Source organism: Jaculus jaculus, chromosome 14 (genome assembly GCF_020740685.1).
Source record: "Jaculus jaculus isolate mJacJac1 chromosome 14, mJacJac1.mat.Y.cur, whole genome shotgun sequence".
Taxonomy (NCBI): Eukaryota; Metazoa; Chordata; class Mammalia; order Rodentia; family Dipodidae; genus Jaculus; species Jaculus jaculus.
The window spans coordinates 56,369,155-56,390,555 of record NC_059115.1 but is presented as its reverse complement, the minus strand read 5'-3'; the positions used below and the strand labels follow the sequence as shown (position 1 = coordinate 56,390,555).

The following is a 21,401-nucleotide window of genomic DNA, read 5'->3' as shown; positions in this document are numbered from 1 at the left end:
TTTCAAAGGGGTAAGTGGGGGGAGGGAGGGTATTACCATGGGAGATTTTTTTATAATCATGGAAGTTGTTAATAAAAAAATTAAATATTTAAAAAAATGTGGGATTAAGCAGTTAAAGGCACTTGCTTGCAAAGCCTACTGGCCTGGGCTCAGCTCCCCCCACTAATGTAAAGCCAAGTGCACAGTGACTCGTGCATCTGGTGTGCATTTACAATGGCAAGAGGCCCTCACAAGCCCCTTCTTTCCTTCTCTCTGTATCAAATAAATTAAAGTTTCAGGGTTATTTTGTTGTTGTTTTGTTTTGTTTTAGTTTTTGGAGGTAGGAGCTCACTCTAGCCCAGGCTGACCTGGAATTCACTCTGTAGTTTCAGGGTGGCCTTGAACTCATGGTGATCCTCCTACCTCTGCCTCCTGAGTGCTGTGATTTAAATCATGCACCATCATGCTCAGTTTAAAGTATTTTTTAATATGAAAAATTATGGCATCCATTTTGAATTTTCTCAGCAAAATCAACTACAGAGCGGCAATATGGTAAACGTTTGAAGCTTTTATTAGACATGTAAATTGAGAGTATCTGCCACAGATTCAAACATTTAGATATCAAAAAGAAAGAACACATTGAGTTCAAGGCCACCCTGAAACTACAGAGTAAATTCCAGGTCAGCCTGGGCAAGAGTGAGACCTATCTTGAAAAACCAAAAACATAAAATAAAAATAATAAAAAATTAAAAAAGAACACTTTGTAGTAGTCCAAATTTGTCTAGCCTTCTATCTTTTTGCTCAGTTTATAACTGTTGGGTTTATAAACATTTTTATTTTCTCACACAGTAAATATCTTAAGAGGTATGAATAGATTCATTACCACCTACTAGATATATAAATATATAGCAAATAACAATATATAAAGATAAAAATATAAATATAACTTGTGTAAGACATCTAGATATAATCATCTATCTATTATGTATGAATATATGACCAGTTTATGCTAACAATATAATTTAAAGCTAACTTTTTGTATGCATAAAGACAAAAGGTATGGCAATGATATTTCTTTTTATTTTGGCAATTAAATTTTAGAAGGCTAACTTATATTTTTAAAAAAATTCAGAGTTACAGGCTTTAAAAATCTTTATATTTAGGCTGGAAAGATTGCTTAGTGGTTAAGAAGTTTGCCTGCTAAACCTAAGGACTTCGGTTGGATTCTTCAGTACCCACGTAAGACAGATGCACAAGGGGGTACACGCATTTGTTGTTCGTTTGCAGTGGCTGGAGGCCCTGCCATACCCATTCTCTCTCTCTCACACTCTCTACCTCTTGCTCTCATAAATCAATAAATAAAATATATTTTAAAAATCTTTATAGTTATATAGTTAAAACTACTCATTACATTTTCTCTAAGTGTACTTATTTATTTGAGAGAGAGAGAGAGAGAGAGAGAGAGAGAGAGAGATTATGGGCATGCCAGGGTCTCCTGCCACTGCAAATAAACTCATGTGCCACTTTGTGCATCTGGCTTTAAGCTGATACTGGGGAATTAAACTCAGGCTATCAGGCACTGCAAGCAAGTGCTTTGAATGGCTGAGCTATCTCCCCAGCCCACGTTTCATTTCCTCGAAAACCACAGGCATCTACCCCAACCATTGGCGCTATTTCTGCAAGACGAAGCATATTAACACATTCACCTTTTCCAGTCAGATCTCCGCGGTGCTGCTGTTTCCAGCGAGGTGACAGAGTGAAGGGCAAGACAAGTGCCACCAATGCTTGAGGACACCCGTATCAGCTTACCTTCCAGCTGATGAAAGAAGGGAGATTACTCACCAGGGTGATTACCTTAAACCCAGCCTCGCTTTCCTGAGGTCTAAACAAATCAAGGTGACATCTTCTCTCAGTGTCATAGGGGACAAAGGCTATTTGGAGATTATCTGGAGAAATAGAATTTGATTCAGTATTTACCATTTATTAAAAGCCCCAAACTTGGGCTGGAGGGATGTCTTAACGGTTAAGGCATTTGCCTGCAAAGACAAAGGATCCTGGTTCAACTCTCCAGGACTCATGTAAGCCAGATGCACAAGGGGGCGCATGTGTCTGGAGTTTGTTAGCAGTGGCTGGAGGGCCTGGCACACTCATTCTCTTCCTATCTCTCTGCCTCTTTCTCTCTCTTAAATAAATAAATAAGTTACACACACACACACACACACACACGTATTAAAAAGCCCCAAACTTAGTTATATATTACTTTGAAGATTTTTATCTGGTTAAAAAAAAAAAATCTCTGCGTTATGATTAATTCAAGGGCAATTTGGCCTCTAGCCATTGCAAACTAACTCCATCTGCATCTGGCTTTATGTGGGTATTGGGGAATTGAACTTGAGTCGTTAGGATTTAAAGACAAGTGCCTTAACCGCTGAGCCATCTCTCCAGCCCTTGATGTTCATTTATTGCAGCAGTAAGAAACCTTGTCCCAAAGAAGGTGGGGCACATGTACCTTGAACTTGCACTCTGACTTCCACATATGCATTGTACATGCATGCACACACCCACATAGCTTATAAAAAGGAAAAAGTTCTTGATTTTCATGTGTGTCATCAGAATTCAGAAGTGAAAACATTTAGTCTGCGTACTTTTCATGACAAAATGGTTCTATTGAAAATGGTTCACCCAGGCATGGTGGTGCATGTCTTTAATCCCAGCACTTGGGAGGCAGAGGTAGGAGGATCTCTGTGAGTTCAAGGCCCCTGAGACTCCATAGTGAATTCCAGGTTACCTGAGCTAGAGTGAGACCCTACCTTGATAACCTCCCCCCCAAAAAAAACCAAGAAAATGGTTCAATAAGAATTTCCTTTTTCCCCCAAGATATAATAGGACAAACATATTATTCTACTAAAGTCAGTCCTAATGGGTCATATTCAAGAATAATTCTATTAGCCAGGCATAAAAGCCTCATATTAAGAGCTGAGAATGGTGGCACATGCCTATAATCCCAGCACTTGAGAGGAGGCTGGAGGATCATGAGTTCAAGGCTAGCCTCAGCTACATAGTGAATTCAAGGCCAGCCTAGGACAATATGAAATCCTATCTCAACAAAACAAATTTAAAAAAATTCTACTGGGCATGGTGGCACACACCTTTAATCCCAGCACTTGGGAGGCAGAGGTAGGAGGATCACCGTGAGTTCGAGATGACCCTGAGGCTACATAGTGAATTCCAAGTCATCCTGGGCTAGAGTGAGACCCTACCTCAAAAAGCCAAAAATTGAAAAAAAAAATTCATAGGCTGGAGAGATGGCTTAGTAGTTAAGGCAGTTGCCTCCAAGAACCCAGGTTCAATTCCCTAGGACCCACATAAGCCAGATTCACATGGTGGTACATGCATCTGGAGTTCATTTACAGTGGCTGGAGGCTCTGGCATGCTCATTCTCTCTCTATCCTGCCTCTCTCTCAAATAAATGAAAAAAAAATTAAATATTGAAAACATTCCTATTAAGGAATGGTGCTGTTTTTTACATATGGAGCTCAATGTTACCATAACCTTCTTCCTGCACTAGTCTTGGTGACTGCCACTTTGTCGAAGGTTTACTGCTAGTGAGCACTCACTTTTTAAAAAACCAGGGACTGGGCTGGGGAGATGGTTTAGCAGTTAAGCGCTTGCCTGTGAAGCCTAAGGACCCAGGTTCGAGGCTTGATTCCCCAGGACCCACGTTAGCCAGATGCACAAGGGGGTGCACGTGTCTGGAGTTCGTTTGCAGTGGCTGGTGGCCCTGGCACGCCCATTCTCTCCCTCTCTGTCACTGTCAAATAAATAAAAATAAACAAAACAGTTAAAAAGCCAGGGACCTGGGCTGGAGAGATGGCTTAGCGGTTAAGCGCTTGCCTGTGAAGCCTAAGGACCCCGGTTCGAGGCTCGGTTCCCCACGTCCCACGTTAGCCAGATGCACAAGGGGGCACACGCGTCTGGAGTTCGTTTGCAGAGGCTGGAAGCCCTGGCACGCCCATTCTCTCTCTCTCCCTCTATCTGTCCTTCTCTCTGTGTCTGTCGCTCTCAAATAAATAAATTAAAAAAAAAAGCCAGGGACCGTTAGCAAATTTTGTGAGTGTGGGCACTCATGTGTGTGGGTGCACGTGCACACATGGAGGCCAGAGATCAGTGTTGGGTGTTTTCTTCAATCCCTCTCCACCTTATCCTTTAAGACAGGGTCTCTCACTGGGCCTGGAGCTCACCAATTTGGCGTACTAGCGAGCCAAAAAGCCCCAGGGATCCCAACGCCACCTCCATAGGATTACAGGTGCAAGCTGCCATGCCCAACTTTTTCATGGATGCTGGGGTTTTGAACTCAGGCTTCCATGGCAAACATCTTCTTGACTAAGCCACCTCCCTGTGCCCAGTCTGATCTATTGATGCAGTAGGTGAAACCTAGTGGAGATTCTTGGGTACAGGTCCCTGATGTTGGGTGAGAGCAGAAAGCCCGAGAGTCATCATGCAGACTGCTGTGGTAGTTTGAACATATGGCCCTCTCGACTCAGGTGTTTCAGTACAATCCACGTGAAGGGGTGGATCCCAGAGTGCAGCCCAAGGTGTGTTTGCAGGCCGATCTGAGTCCAGCCCTACTGGGTGTGATTCCCAGCACTTGGAGCTCTGGCTGTTTGTGTTTGCTGGTGGTGCTGGCTGGTTTTTTTGTTTTGTTTATTTTTATTTATTTATTTGAAAGCAACAGACAAGAGAGAGATGGAGAGGGAGCGAATGGGTGCGCCAGGGCCTCCAGCCACTGCAAACAAACTCCAGACGTGTGCGGCCCCTCATGCGTCTGGCTAACGTGGGTCCTGGGGAATCGAGCCTTGAACTGGCATCATTAGGCTTCACAGGCAAGCGCTTAACCACTAAGCCATCTCTCCAGCCCTGGCGCTGGCTGTTGATGGTGTCTCTCTGCTTGAATATTATGAAGGGGAGCCAGCTTCTTCTGCCATTGATGGTGCACGCCCCCCCCCCCCGCCCCGGGCTCTGTGAGCCTGAAACAAACCCCTCCCCTCCACACCTGCTTTTGGTCAGGTGTTTGTCCTAGCAGTGAAGAGCTGACTGCGACAATCGCTGAACAGAAGGTCAACTGTTTTGACCGTCATTCCTCAACTAAGGCAGGGCTCTAGATTTGCAGAAAAAAAAAACAAAAAAGCACACAAAAAACAGGAGGATGCTGCATGGCTGTAAATAATCAATGTAAACCTGCCAAAACCAGCCTGTTGGTGACCAAGAATCATTTCTGAATGTTATTTATAATTCCAAGGCAGGAGACTATCCAAAAATATCGGAAAGGTGAAAATCAGTTAACAACGCAGGCATATCCTTTCAATGTCCCACAGGGGAGAAGGCACCATGGGCCAGCAGTATCCACGTGGCCTGGGAAACTGCTAGAATCGAACATTTCCTGGCCCCACCAGAGATGGACTGCATCACAAACTCTGGGAATGGTGCTGATTTTTACCATGGCCCCCAGATGATTCGGATGCACAGACAATAAAGGCTGGATGCCACCAGTATGGGGAAAGAGTACGTCAATTCACTGGTATCCATCAGAGGTACCACACTTAGTGACTTCATATTAGTTATCTTATGGATTTCTTCCCTGTAGAGATGGAAATAATCTGTCCAGTGAAAAAGATAATGTCAAAGTTAGTTTATGTCCCTATTGAACATTTGCCATAAAACTCAGCAATTGTACTCTAACACAGCCTAAAACATGTAGCTTTTTAAGCCTCTGAGGGATTAGTTTTGACATCATATTGGGTTTGCTCAGTAGTTCATGAATAAAAGAATCTTTTAAGTTGGTAGTTTATATTTGCATGAGGATAATGGTTTTTGGCCTTTTGAAAATTCTTTTTATTAAAATATATTTTATTTATTTGAGAGAAAGAGAGAAGGAGAGAAAGGGCATGCCAGGGCCTCCAGCCACTGCAAACAGATGTATGTGCCCCCTTGTGCATCTGGCTTACGTGGGTCCTGGAGAATCAAACCAGGACCCTTTGGCTTTGTAGGCAAATGCCTTAACTGCTAAGCCATCTCTCTAGTCCTGAAAATTCTTTAAAAATATTTTTGTTTATTTGAAAAAGAAAGAACATTTTGCCAGGGTCTCTTGTTACCACAAATGAATTCCAGACACATGTGCCACGTTTTGCATCTGGCTTATGTGGTTGACTTGGGAATTGAACCTGGGGCTGGCAATCTTTGCATGCAAGTACCTTTAACAGCTGAGCCACCTCCTAGCCCTACTGAAAATTATGATGAATATAGTTCTAGCTGCAGCAACATGGTAATCCCCACACTAGGCACAGAGTGGCAGGAATTTCATAACTGTTTTTTTTTTTATTTTTGTGTGTATGTGCATGTGTGGTATGTGAGCATGTGTGTACATGTGTAGTATGTGCATGTGTATGTGGTATGTGGGAGTGTGGCCATCTTTATTCAGACATGGCCCTTCACTGACTCAGAGATCCACCCGCGCTCTAAGGTTACAGGCACTGTAGGAGTTATCTTCTTGTTGTTGGACAAAATACCCAACAAGCAGCAGCTTATGGAAGGAAGGGGTTTATATCTAGCTTACAGTTTTGAGGGGAAAGTTCAGTATGGCAAAGAAAGCAAGATAGGAACGGCCAGCCAGGTGCCACTTCTTCACATCAGCATGGAAGGAGTGAACAGGATGCAGAAAGGGGGGCTGGCCTATAATACCCTGCCCCCGGTGACAGACTTCTAGCAACACACCATCTCTCAAAGGCTCCACAACCTCCCCCAGACAGCACCACAAGCTGGGGATTAAGCATTCAAACACACCAGGCTATGGGGACATACTACATTCAAACCACCACAGGCACGTATCATCATGCCCAGAATTTACATGGTGCTGGAATCTGAACTCAGGCCTTCATGTGTGTGCAAATGCCTTCCTGAGTGAGCCACTGCCCCAGTCCCATCACCTGTCTTTTAGTATCACACCTGTTGATTAATGTGCTAGTGCCTATTCTTTAGATTTTTCTGGAGCTTGTTATAAGCGACTCTGAGGTTAAAAGAATGGGGGTGTCCATGTAGATCTGTGACACATGTTGGTTATTAGGCTTAAATGTCAGATTAGGGGTGAAGTGGCTCTTCCAGACTCAGTCCCAGCACAGGCTGGTGAAGTGCTCTTTGACGGTCCTCACCATCCCTGGGGGTCAATGGCCACGGATGTCGTGGGCGCAGGAACTGGGGGGAACAGGGTGAGTACAACGGGCAATGAACCACCCCGGAGCAGTGCTTAGTGTTGTTTATTCAAAATGGGAGTGGGTTTAAAAACACTTGGGAAAGGTTGAGAAGGCACATAACTGAGTATAAGGTGATTGGATACATAGGTTTATGGGTTCTTATCTAATTGGCTGGTGCTGGAAGACAGAGGTTGTGAGGGAGAGGTTGCAAGGGAGAGAACAGAAGCGTGGAGAAAAGCTACATGACTTCAGCCACATACTGGATGGCTACAGCAGCGGGGAGACTGTTTACTACCATGCAAGGGTCTCTTGGGCAGCTGGCCACAAGGTCAGGAACTGTGGGAGGGGCAGAACCCTACACTATGGAATGCTCAGGTGTTTTGGGATGGAAGAGGGCACGGGTCCCGTTTCCTCTGGGCAAAGATGAGGCACACTATGACCTCACAAGAAGGGGGCACAGCTCTGGCACCAGAGTGGGTTCCCAATAAGGCTGGCTGCAACCCCCACAGCCCAAGGTTCCCGGCCATGTCCAACAGCCCAGGCCGGCTTTCTCACAGTCCCAGCCCGTGTTGAGCAATGCCCGACAGCTCTTCAGTGGAGGTAACAGGTGCAAACATAGTCAAAGTGATGTGCTGTATCATCTGAACAGGAAATAAACGCCCCTAGCTATCATTAGTAAGAAAAGGAGCTGACTGGAAGAGTGAATGACTGGAAGCAAAGCCATCAGCAGTGCTAGAAGCTGTGGCTTCGTGGAGCCCTTACTGAGAGGGGTCAACCCGAGTGCTTCTGCCCCATGTGACCTCGACTGCGTACAGAGAACATCCAGGCAACACATACCACGTAGAGTGCATAGAGAGCACACACCGTTTCTCATCCTCCTGGCTTTCTGAGGCAGCCTTTGCCTCCTGCATCCCACATGGTCTTTAGCAATGGTAAGATAATCAGTAACACTTTTCTCACCCCCTTTCTACTTCCTGTGAAGTTATAATACCAAGCAGAATGATGAAATGACGATTTTAAAATTCACCACTATATGCTGGGCATGGTGGTGCACGCCCTTAATCCCAGCACTCGGGAGGCAGAGATAGGAGGACCGCTGTGAGTTTGAGGCCACCCTGAGACTCCATACTGAATTCTAGGTCAGCCTGAGCTAGAGTGAACCCTACTTCGAAAACCCCCAAAAAACAAAAAGAACCCAAACAACTCACCACTATGTATTAGTGGCATGTAAAATCAGTGGCTGTGGTTTTCGGCTGAGAGCCTCTTAAGTTTACTTTCATTCCTTGGGACTGTCTGCTTCTTCAGTTTTCCTTCCATTCTGCATCTTTCCATGAATTCTCTTTTGCTTAAATTAACCCAATTCAGTTGATGTGGTTTACAACCAAAGTATCATCATTGACATTTGGCCTGTTTTCCAGAAGCAGGGACTGAACTCAATCAAGTCACCCACAGTGGTCAAATCAGCTTCTAGCTCATGGCTCATTGCTGCATTGGTGATGGGTTTATGGGGCTCCTGCGACATTAAAGAGCACTTCACTTGTACCAAGGAACTGACCTTAGCTGGGTGTGGCATACACCCTTAATGCCAGCTCATGGGAGGCAGAGGTAGGAGAATCATTCTGAGCTCAAGGCTCGCCTGAGACTACAGAGTGAGTTCAAGGTCAGGCTGGGCTAGAATGAGAGTGAGACCCTACCTTAGGGGGGAAAAAAAAAGAACTAACTTCTCTTTCATGGAAGACTTCTCTTTCTTAAACCTACTTATAAGAGAAAAATATTCTAAATATACTTCTAGAAATGACAATCAATCAATCATTATTGACTGACTCATAGGACAGAAAAAGTTGAACTAGAATCCTAAAGAAATCTGTAACAAACATATAATTAAAGTAGTATGCAAACTGGCAGAAAAGTACTTTATTTATATCAATATTTTGTAAACAATCACACTGTGCACTTCTCAATTCAACAACAGCATTCCCCCTATGGACTTCCAGCAAGCCCTATTGTAAGTTAATGAGTTAATAATACACAGTGAGGATGAGTCGGGTAGAATAATTTTTGAAAGTGTCAAATTACAACACTTGATACAAAGACAAATAACTATCTGTACCATAAAAATTTACATGCCATAAAACATTAATTTATACTTTTAAATATACAGTAAAACATTTATAAAAAAGCATAATATTAATTTTACTATAAACCAGTGAATTACTCAGAGGAATACTTATTAAAACTTACTAAAAGTCAGAAAATATTGCAACTGAGGTAACAATTCATAAGTAAACAAAACTACCATTTATAAGGACCCAGAAGTGAGCAGAGGGGCAGACACATTTCTGTGAATGGCAGGGCATTACTCCTTGATATTCTGAAGCAACTTCAGCAAATGTGACTCAATAACCTGTTGAACTGAAACAGACGGTCGTCAAGATCAGGGTACTGGCCAGGAACCAGGGAAGGCCTATCAAATTCAACTCAGCAGAGTTTCCCTAAAGTAAGTTATTTCTACGTAGGCTCCACTCACAGTCTGAGGAAAGTGTAACTCCATACATAGAAGTTGGTGTGCCACTAGTTTAGCTACTGTCTAGGTTTCTAGACCTTCTGTGCCTAGGTTCCTATTGTTGTTTTTTTTTTTTTTTTTTTTTTTTGCTTTTTTTTTTTTTCGGTGCTGAGGACAGAACCCAGTGCCTTGCACTTGCTAGGCAAGCGCTCATCCACTGAGCTAAATCCCCAGCCCTTCCTGTGTTTTTTTTTTAAACTAAGAATCCAGTGTACAATGCTATTTTATAATTTGCTATGAAAACGTTTTTTTAAGAAATGTTGAAAATAGGCCTGGAGGGGAGGGCTTAGCAGTTAAGGTGTTTGCCTGCAAAGTCAAAGGACCCAGGTTTCACTCCCCAGGACCCCCGTAAGTCAGATGCATAAGTTTGTTTACAGTGGCTTAAGGCCCTGGTGCACCCATTCTCTCTATCTGCCTCTTTCTCTCCCTCTAATAAATAAAATCAAGTAAATTTAAAAAATGTTAAAATTCTACCAATAACTACTCAGGTTGATAAAAGGTACCATAAACTTGTTTTTTTTTTTTTTTTTTAATAGGAATCTGTTTGCTTTGCAAGTTAAAAGTGTATGTCTTTATAACTTGCACGTGTCTAGAGTTCATTTATAGTGGCCGGAGGCCCTGGCATGCCCATTCTCCCCACCCTCCGCCAGACAAATAAATAAATAAAAATAAACTATTTTTTAAAAAGTGTATGTCTGAGCTGGTGCAGTGGCACATGTTTAGAGCACTCGGAGGCTGAGCTGGTTGGATTGCTGTGCGTTTGAGGGCAGCCTGTGCCTACAGAGTGAATTCTGGGTCAGCCAGGGCTAGAGTGAGACTCTGCCTCAAAAAATAAAACAAACAAAAAATTAGGGCTGGAGAGATGGCTTAGCAGTTAAGGTGCTTTCCTGGGAAGCCTAAGGACCCAGGTTTGTTTCCCTAGTAGCCACATAAGCCAGATGCACAAGGTGCCACATGTGCCTAGAGTTCATCTGTCATGGCTAGAGGCTCTGGGGCACCCATTCTCTAGCTGCACCTTTCTCTCAAATAAATAAAATATAGATAATCATGGAATATGTTAATAAAAATTAAAAAAAAATAAAAATAAAAAAATAAAATAAAATATAAAAGAAAGATTAAAAAAAAAACCTCCCAAAACAAATAAACAACAAAAAAGCATATTTGGAGTTAGGATAACATGTAGATTCTTATGATTGCACATGATGAAAATGGACCCACCAACTTAGATTACGTGTAGCGCTTCACTGTTGTAAGACTTACCACTTCTATAGCCCAAAGCAACAGCTAAATCCATAGAATTATACCCAGAGTCTGTTTCAATTGTCGGATCGGCTCCATTTTCTATAACAAAACAAAATGATAATCTCCATAAATAATATGAAAACATAAATACTTCTCTATTATTGGCTTATGTGCAAATAGCTGGACAGTTTCAGCCAATTTGAAGGGATTTTCCAGATGGTTTCAAAAAGTACTGACTATACGGGGACACAGAATTCACTTTGATGGGCTGGAGGAGACACCCCAATGGCTAAAACGATAAACAACCAAAGACAAAATTTATACCAAAAGAAACTATGGACAGAGAAAACAACAGCAGATTCAAATGTGACCCCAAATGAAAGCAGAAAGGACAAAAGATGCAAGGATAGACATGTGGAGGGCAAAGTTTCAGCTCTGTGGTAGCAGGTGCCCCAGGAGCAAACAGCAACAGGATTAATGTAACCTAACAACATATACAAGCCTCCTTACACCAGAAGCCAGACTACAAAACCAAACCCTCCTGTGGGCATTTTCTAAGTGACTGTCCTTCATCTGCTTACCTAAGAGCATCTTCACACACCTCACATGGTTCCCATGTACAGCATACAACAAAGGCGTCCCTCCGTTCTACAAAAGAGGAGGTGGCTAGAGTTTTTCAGTGAGCATGAATCAACTGAATACTGCTATGGAACTGGACAGTAAAAGTAGTTTAAAATAATTTTAATACTTTGTGAAAACATTTAAATCTCAATAATTGAGTTTATATTAACTTCACCCAGGTTTTTACTTAAATAAAAGTCTTGTCAGGTTAGAGAGATGGCTGGGCAGTTAAGGTACTTGTCTGTGAAGTATAAGGACCCAGGTTTGGTTCCCCAGTACCCAAGTAAGTCAGATGCACATGATGGCACATGCACCTGGAGCTTGTTTGCAGTAGCTAGAAGCCCTGGCATACCCACATTCTCTCTCAAATAAAATAAAATTTAAAAAAGTAAAATGTTTTACCTATTCTTAATAAGGTTATTATGTCTCCTCCAAGCTAAGTAACTTCTAGAACTTGTTGCAGTTATCTTCAAGTTAGCACTGTGACTTACCCAGTCATACTCATTGACGTCAACTCCACAATCAAGCAGCATTTTGACAATGTCTGTGTAGCCTTTGCTACAGGCCAGTGACAGGGCACTTTCTCGACCTTTTCCTAAAAGTTGGGGATCTGCACCCTGTCATGGGAAATGGAGACAAAGAAATCTTAATTAATTTAAACAAGAACATTGCTAGTTCTGTCAAAACTGATTACTTCAACACTGAAGTCAGGTAATGTTCTGGGGTTGATAAGGAAATAACAGAAACTTTTATTCACAGCCACTCTTGTTACCAAAGCTGTCCGGATGATTTCCTGCCTTCCTCATCTCAACCTTAATTCTCTTTTCACTCCAAAGACAAGTTATTGCTCCCACAGGAAGCCTTCTCCTGCAGGCTGGGATCATGCTGCACTTAGAGGGGACTGGACGTTAAATTACCGTTTCTTACAGTTTCAGGTACGCTGAGCACTGCCTTTCCAACTACACCAAGCTTCATAGGCATACAAAAAGCACTGTTTGTTTTGTACATCATATCTAGCTGCTTGAGATATAAAAACTTTACTACAAACTTAGCTGAACTTCAGTGACTATACATATACATTTTCTGAGGCATTGTCCTTACATTCTGAAGTAGAAACTCTACCACAGCTATTTGCCCGTGTGCTGCAGCCCACATCAGAGGAGTAAATCCTTCTTCATCCGTGTGATTGATAACATTTTCTATTTAAAAGAAAAGCAATTTTTGTGATCTAATTTAATAACCATGTATTAATATCACTATGAAATCACTGGAATTCCAAAAAGTTGATTTTATGACTCAATGAAGTTCACACTGCGCTGACTTGTTTCCAGAAGTCCTGTGCGGCTGCAATCTGCAGTGTGAATGTATTAAAATATATATGCAGCTGGTTTCATACAGTATATCGTTTTGTGTATAAACTACTGGACAAGGTAACACTGGTCTTAGTGGTAGGAGATTCGAAGTTCAAATCCTGATTCTTTTAGTATTTGGTCCTAGACAAGTGAATTAACTGTTCCTAAACACAGACTAACACCTTATTTATCTCAATATATAGCTAAGGATCATGTGCAATAACATGACTATCCTTAGGATTATCTGAGCACATACTAGTATAAAAAGTTCAAAATCTGCCAGGCGTGGTGGCGCACACTTTTAATCCAGCACTGGGGAGGCTGAAGTAGGAGGATCACTGTGAGTTTCAGGCCACCCTGAGACTACATAGTTAATTCCAGGTCAGCCTGGGTTAGAGTGAGACCCTACATCAAAGAAAGAAAAAATTTAATATCTTCTGGAAGCTAACTACTGTTCAGATAACCCTATTGCATGTAAATTTCTTTTGTTCACGTGGCTTGCTGGCATAATATGAAAAGGGAACAATCTGAAATACAGTACCACATAATTGCACCTTGAACCTCCTGAAACATAAACTCCACAGTGTTCCCTCCCTAGATTTATCTAACAGACTGGAAATGAAACTTCCAAAAATTTATAAACAAACAGAAACACAATGACTACCACAAAAATAACATGAAAATAAAATTATTGGTTGTGTTCCTTACCAATAAAGAATGTTGAGGCAATTAACTTTGAAAAATTGAAATGAAAGCAGTATTTTTCTTGGTCTTTACCCCACTGCACTAAACATATTTCTTACAAATTAAAGATTAAAATATTAAAAAGGTACCATGTAAATTTTAGGATAAGAACATAATCTCACATATAACTCCCAAAATAAATGTTTTCTAAGAAAATTTTCTGAAATTATAAAAAATTTACAATGTTTGCTTTTGGGGAAAAGGCTGGATAAGATGGTAAGGGAAGCTCAAACTTTTATAATTTATATTAATGTTTTATTTTTTCCATGCACTGGATTATATATTTGGTGAGATTATATCTGGAGTGGGAAATCTTGTCTACACAAGATTAAAACTGAAAGTCACAATGAAAAAAATCATAAGAGAAGTCAAATGGAAAATGATAAACTGGGAAAACTATATGCAACATAAAGAAAAAGTCAATTTCTTTAATTCAAATAAAATTCATATAAAACGAAAGGCAGCTCATATGAAAAGAAATTCAAAGAAACTATAATTTTAAATATAAATAAAATTAGCATGCAATACCATTTTTACCCACAGATTAGTAAAAATTAAAATCTGATACTATTGTGTTTATGAGGGTATAGGGAAACAGTAACTCAACTCTACTGTGAGAATAAGAATCTGGTTATATGTTAAAAAAAAAAATTCAGGGCTAGGATTATAGTTCAGCAGTAACATCACTTGTCTGGCATGTGTGAAGATCTAGTTCAAATCTTAGCACAATAAAAATAAAATCAGCCGGGAGTGGAGGCACACAACACATCATTAATCCCAGCCAGCACTCAGGAGGCGGAGGTAGGAAGATTTCTGTGAGCCTGAGGACAGCCTGAGACTATATAGTGAATTCCAGGTCAGCCTGGGGTACAGTAAGACCCTAAGACCAAAAAAAAAGAAGAAAAACAATTTTAGCTGGGTGTGGTGGTGCACACCTTTAATTCCAGCACTTGAGAAGCAGAGGTAGGAGGATTGCCATGAGTTTAAGGCCACCCTGTGACTACATAGTCAATTCCAGGTCAGCCTGGGCTACAGCAAGACCCTACCTTGAAAAAAAAACAAACCATTTACTCTTTGATCCAGTTAATATACTTGTATGAAATTACTCTATGAATATATTGAACAAGAATGCTAATGATGTCATTTAGTAGCAAAAATTTGGAATCAATTACCACTAGGGTGTATAGTTTAAGAATACACAGTATATGCATAAATAATATAATGTAAAATTATGGGATAAAATAGCTGCACATGGTGGTACACACTTGTAATCCCAGTGTGCAGGAGGCTGATACAGGATTGTGAGTTCAAGGCCAATCTGGCAACATAGTAAGACTCTGCCTTAATAACAACAAAAAGGTCTTTATGTGTTTTTATGGAAAATGATATGAAATATTAAGTGAAAGAAAGTATGGCACAATGCAGCATGTTTCATATTTTTCTGCTTGTGTAAATAACAAAAAACAAAGAAATATACTCACATATAACCAAATTAGAAATGTCTTCTGAAAGCAGTAAAAACAAAACAAACGAACAAACAAACAAAATCACCCTGTAATGGTTGTTTTTGGAGAAAAGACTAGGATGGTAAGGCAAACTATAATTTTTATACTTTGTATTACTGAACATTCTGTCCATTTTGCTATCCATAGAGGGTTGTTTGGTGAGATTATACAACTATTGGCTTTAATATTTACACTTTCATACATTAAAGTAAAACAAACAAAAAGGAATTTAATAAATCCAATTTTCTTTATTACCTTGCTCCATACGACTAGCCAGGTAGAGCATCTCCCCCTGAGCTGCCAACTGGTGAACGGAAAGAGCTGGAACGACAAGCAAACTCTTCCTATATGCCTTCTAAGTGACCCCTTGCCCCACTTCACTACTGTGCATCAAATTGTATTTCCAAAACAAAAGCTAACATTTCCTCATTTTAAAAGCTTAATAAAATGGTGGCGCACAACTTTAATCCCAGCACTTGGGAGGCAGAGGTAGGAGGATCGCTGTGAGTTCAAGGCCAGCTTGAAACTACAGAGTGAATTCCAAGTCAGCCTGAGCTAGAGTGGGACCCTACCTCAACCCCCCCGCAAAAAAAACCAAAAAAAAACCCCAAACTTAATAAGGTATATCCTAATGTACTAATTTTATTATAAACCAGCAAACTACCCAGAGGAATACTTAGTAAATACTTAGTAAAATTTACTACAAGTCAGATGTTGTACACAGGTAACAATTTATAAGTAATTTATAAGTAAAGAAAACTACCATTTATAAGGATCCAGAAGTGAACAGAGCATACAAGTTTATTTTAGAAAACCAGAAATGGCCAGTAGGTGGAGTGTGTGCTGAAGGAAGGGTCTTTCTGGCTCACCTTCTACAGAATCTAATTAGAAATCCGGAGAACTATATATACTGTTTCCAAAGATTTCAACAGGCAACAGGTAGTTACTACCATTAAATTGTGAGCTGGTTTTCTCTCACTCAACTATCCATACTTCATTGAATATTTGCTAGGTTTTTGTTTTTGTTTTTCTTTCTTTTTGATTTTTCAAGGTAGGGTCTGGCTCTAGTCCAGGCTGACCTAGAACTCACACCGTAGTCTGGCCTTGAACTCACAGCAATCCTCCTACCTCAGCCTCACAAGTGCTGGGACTAAATGCATGCACCACCACACCGGGCCAAAAATAATTTCTTGATCAATGATCTACTGAATAAAGTTGATTGTCACTATATCTATATGTAAATCACGAAGCTACACTCCAAGAACACAAAATACTGTCAATATCTTAATTTGCCTAAAATTTACAATTACTTATTAAGGTAAGATTATTAAAACTTTTAATCATTAATATTTCAAAATATCTGTTCTTGACAGGGAAAAATGAACTATTTAAACATATAATACATGTTTTAATCACTAAAACCGTTAGGACATCACTTCAGCTTTCACAAAGAATATTTAATGAAAATAATGCTTTAAAGTCATACTATGTGCTTGAATTAGTACTTTTACTGAATAATACTGTCATAATACACAATGCATACTTACAATTTGCTAACAGAGGTGTGGTTGAGACCTCATTTCCTCTGTGTTTGTTGGTTAAAGTCGTCGACTGTTTTATGGGTGAGAAATGTTTTGTTGTAGAGGGGGTGTAGACATGCCTTACTTGAATTCCAGGAGAAGGTGATGTATGGATATTGCATTCAGCTAAATAAAAAAAAAGCACACACACAGAAACTACAGTTCAATGACAAAGAATTACAGTAAGTTTCAATGTTGACATAAAAAAAGAAATGCATGGCTAGAGAGATGGCTTCGTGGCTAAGGTGCCTGCCTGCAAAGCCAAAGCACCCAGGTTCGACTCCCCAGTACCCACTTAAGCCAGATGCATAAAGTGGAGTTTGTATGCAGTGGCTGGAGGCCCTGGCACACCCATTCTCTCTGCCTTCTCTCTCTCAAATACAGTATTAAAAAAAAAAAAAACTTAAAAAAAGAAATGCATGAGCTTTAACAGCTTCAATTCAAAACCTTTAACATTAAATTTGTCTTATGCCTATCCTACAATTGTGCAAGTTCTAGAAAACAAGAGCATTGATCTTTTATTTTAAATAATTTCTAGTTATTTATTTATTTATTTGACAGAGAAAGAGGGGGAGAGAAAGAATGGGTGTGCCAGGGCCTCCAGCCACTGAAATGAACTCTAGATGCATGCGCCCCCTTGTGCATCTGGATAACATTAGTCCTGGGGAACTGAACCTGGGTCCTTTGGTTTTACAGGCAAACACCTTAAGCACTAATCCATCCCTCCACACCTCCCCCTTTTTGTTTTTGAGGTAAGGTTTCACTCTAGTCCAGGCTGACCTGGAATTCACTATGTAGTCTCAAGGTGGCCTCAAACTCATGGTGATCCTCCTACCTCTGCCTTCCAAATACTGGGATTAAAGGCGTGCACCACCATGCCTGGCTCAATCTTGAGCAATTTTATTCTAAGGTACTAATTTTAATGTTCAAAAGACCATTACAAAAGCATGTTGACAGACTTACTGCATTCAAGTAGGGTGCTAATGCTAAGGAAATATTCATGGAACAGCAAATATTAAAAGAACAAATAATATTTTTCTTCTATGGCTTTTAAAGGCAAAATTTTGGTGCTAGAGAAAGGGTTCAGTGGTTAAGGCGCTTGCCTGAGAAGCCTACAGACCCAGATATGATTCCCCAGTAAGCCAGATGTACATGGCGGATGCATATAGAGTTTGTCTGCAGTGGCTGGAGGCCCTGGTGTGCCCATTTTCTCTCTGCCTCTTTCTCTCTTTCAAATAAATGAATAAAATATTAAAATAAATAAATAAAAGGTAAAATTTTAAATAACTCATGAGAAACTTGTAAAGATGGATTAGGGGGCTGGGGAGATGGTTTAGCAGTTAAAGCTGCTTCCTTACAAAGCCTGCTGGCCCAGGTCCTATTCCCCAGTACCCACATGAAGCCAGATGTACAATGTGATATGTGCACCTGGAGTTTGTTTACATGGGCAAGAGGTCCTAGCATGCCCATACTGTTTCTCTCTCACATAAATAAATATGCTCAGAATTATACTGATCTCATATTAAAAAAATAAGGATTAACACATTTAAAAACTTAATATGTATGCTCCCCTTCACCCCCCAGATAGGTTCTCATACTAGCCCAAGCTGACCTGGAATTCACTCTGTAGTTAGTTCCAGGCTGGCCTCAAGCTCACAGTGATCCTCCTACCTTGGCCCGAGTGCTGGGATTAAAGGTGTGTGTCACCATGCCCATCAAAATCAAATGTGTGTGCATTCTTTAAAATAAGCCAGGCATGGTGGTGCATGCCTTTATCCCAGCACTAGGGAGGCTGAGGTAGGAGAATTGCAGTGAGTTCAAGGACACCCTGAGACTACATAGTGAATTCTAGGTCAGCCTGGGCTAGAGTGAGACCAAATCTTGAGAAAACAAGCAAACAAACAAACAAAAAATGAATTATATATAGTTGGGTAAGGTGGTGAACACCGTTAATCCTAGCACTCAGGAGGCTGAGGTAGGCAGATGGCCCATAATTTGGAGGCCATCTTGGGGTTACAGAATAAATTTCAGGTTAGCCTGGATTACACTGAGATCCTGCATCAAAAAAAAAAAAATTAAAAAATTATATATATATTCACAAACACATGGAGGAAATTATTTAATTTTGGTTTCTGTGAAACTCTAGAAAACCCTATGAAAAGATAGCTTCCAAGCTCTTCTTCAACTCTGAATCTCATGATGGAGAAAAACAAACAAAAAAGTAAAAAATTACTCAAACAAAAACAAATGTAGATATTTGTACCATAACTTTCAACCTTTAAATAAGACAGATGCCACCTCCAGGTCAGAGTTAACTTGATCTTGAATATTTTTGCTATCCTCTTCATTTAAGGACTTCACAAATCGAGAGCACACGTTCATATCAAATCGGTTAGGCAATATGAACTTCATTCCCATGGCAACACCCTGAGCAGATCCTTCTTCTGAATTTGGGTCCAGTGGATGTTCTATTTTGATGTCTGGCATGCCAGACAAACTATAGCTGCTGGGACACTCTTCCACAATCAGCTGGGCCCCAATGTCCAGATTTGCTGATGTAGCCATGATTTCAACTATGGTTTCAAAAATTAAAACATTTCTTCATGATTTCCTCTTGGTTTTGTCAGAAGCGTTATTCTGTGTATTCATGAACTTTGGACATTAAAATACCTGAAAGAAAAAAAATAGAAATTAGAAAGTACTATGTATCAACTTAAGTATACAAAATAATCATTTTTAGTGAAATAGTCAACTAGTGTTGTTATATGTATCTACACACAGCAGAAAGCAAATATCCAGAGATAGATAATCCAGGTATGAAACAAGCTTTACCATTTATTAGCTGTGTGAGGTGTGCAAGTTATTGGGCCTGTGAACATCGGTCTCATTTACAAACTAAAGACAGCCCAATTAACCCTACAAGATCCTGAAGATAAGAGCAAGTGAGATACAGTCCACCTCCACTACTATATTCCAACCTATTTTACTGACTGCTTCTCTCCTTTCCTATATCTGGATATTGCCAAATGGGTAAAAAAAGATCAGGTTGTAAATGAAAACAAACTTTAAAAGTTTAACCTCTTACTTGAGGTTCATTTTTTTTTAAAAAAAGCTCGCTGCAAATGGCTGTCAGTTTGAAGAACAATCCTATGTGTTGCCAAGTTTATCAGCATTATCGTTTCTAACATCCATGATGCCTAAAAAAGGCGTTACAAACTTTTGTTTTTGATGAACTAGAAGTATAATTATCACTTTTTGTTCGGACTAAGCATTAGCAACTTAACACAAGCTTTATGAAAAAGACTTGTAGATTATGGATTTATTTTCCCAAGATACAAGACTGTCCCAAATATATAAAATCACTTGAGAGTGGTAGAAAATGAATATCCAGTTAATTTTTTCATGTGAGAATATACTGCCTCTTAGAAATCACGAGAGGTTACTGGGTGTTGTAAAACTGGAATCAGAAATAAAAGAGGAACACAGTGGAATAGGAGTCAAAAAAACTGCATTTACAGATGGCCACTGTTTACAGTTTAACACAAGCAAACAAGACCAAAACAAACAAACAGGGCTAGAGAGATAACTTAGCGGTTAAGGCGCTTGTCTGCAAAGCCAAAGGACGTTGGTTCGATTCCCCAGGACCCACACAGGCCATATGTACAAGGTGGTGCATGCATCTAGAGTTCGTTTGCAGTGGCTGGAAGCCCTGGCGCGCCCATTCTCTCCCTCTCTCAAATAAAAAAATAAAATAATAAACAAACATTGTTGGGCTTGTGATAAAAGCGCTTGCTTTGATTCCCCGGGACCCACGTAAAGCGGGATGCTAAAGTGCATACATGGGGGTGAGGGGAGTTCGTTTGCAAGGGGCAAAAGGCCCTGCCACGCCCATTCTCTTTCCCTCTGCTGGCAAATAAATACATTAAAAAGAAAAAAAAAACACCGTCAAAGATCGGTCCTTAATGACAATCCTTTGAGTTAGACTAGGCAAGGTAATCATGCTCATCTCAGAGGAGGAGGAAAGGGAGTTCACGAACCATGGAACTCTAAGGGACAGAGCAGAGGGTCGAGAAAAAACAAACACAAAGGGAGGCCGAGGGAACCTCACCTCCATCTGTCAACAGCCCGGGGTGGGGTGACGTGAGGTCTGCGGGCGGCTAGCTGAAGTCTCCAGGGGTCGCCAATCCCAAGGAGCCTCTCCCGGTTCTCTCGGACCCTGGCGTGGCTGGCGGCACACGGAGAGGAAAACCGCCGGAACGAAGAGCAGGGATCTCACGGGCGACCCGGAGCGCGGTGCCCGGGAGACCTGTGGACGGGGGAGCCGCCGGCGGCGTCCGCAGGGGCCCCAGCGCCGCGGGAAGCCCCGGGCTCACTCGCAGCGAGCGGGGCTCGGGAGGCCCAGCAGGTCGCGCAGAGCCTCGCGACCACCCACGACTGCGGCACCGAAGGCCACCGACCGGGCCATGGGCGGCCCTCAGCAAGCCCTGGCTTGTTTGGGCCGTGACGTCACTTCCTTTTTCTTTTTTTTTTTTTTTTTTTGTAGTTCTCTGGCCCCAAAGCACTATTCT

The 21,401-nt window shown here is 41.1% G+C and overlaps 1 protein-coding gene across 2 annotated transcripts; it reads right to left on the bottom strand.

Annotated features, from left to right (window-relative positions):
• Window positions 1-9,125: 9,125 nt before the first annotated feature.
• Ankra2 (ankyrin repeat family A member 2) lies at window positions 9,126-21,178 on the bottom strand. Of its 2 annotated transcripts, XM_004651537.3 has the most exons (9): window positions 20,942-21,178; window positions 19,110-19,503; window positions 16,801-16,959; window positions 15,509-15,574; window positions 12,754-12,851; window positions 12,144-12,269; window positions 11,613-11,679; window positions 11,050-11,130; window positions 9,126-9,638 (listed from the first exon to the last, which is right to left on the bottom strand). In XM_004651537.3, exons 2-9 carry the CDS (start codon window positions 19,396-19,398, stop codon window positions 9,583-9,585), a joined length of 942 nt encoding a protein of 313 aa, XP_004651594.1. In that variant the 5' UTR covers window positions 19,399-19,503; window positions 20,942-21,178; the 3' UTR covers window positions 9,126-9,582. The 2 variants fall into 2 exon arrangements, with proteins under 2 accessions (XP_004651594.1, XP_044990443.1); XM_045134508.1 differs by lacking the exon at window positions 20,942-21,178 and having other exon boundaries at window positions 19,097-19,314.
• Window positions 21,179-21,401: the final 223 nt, after the last annotated feature.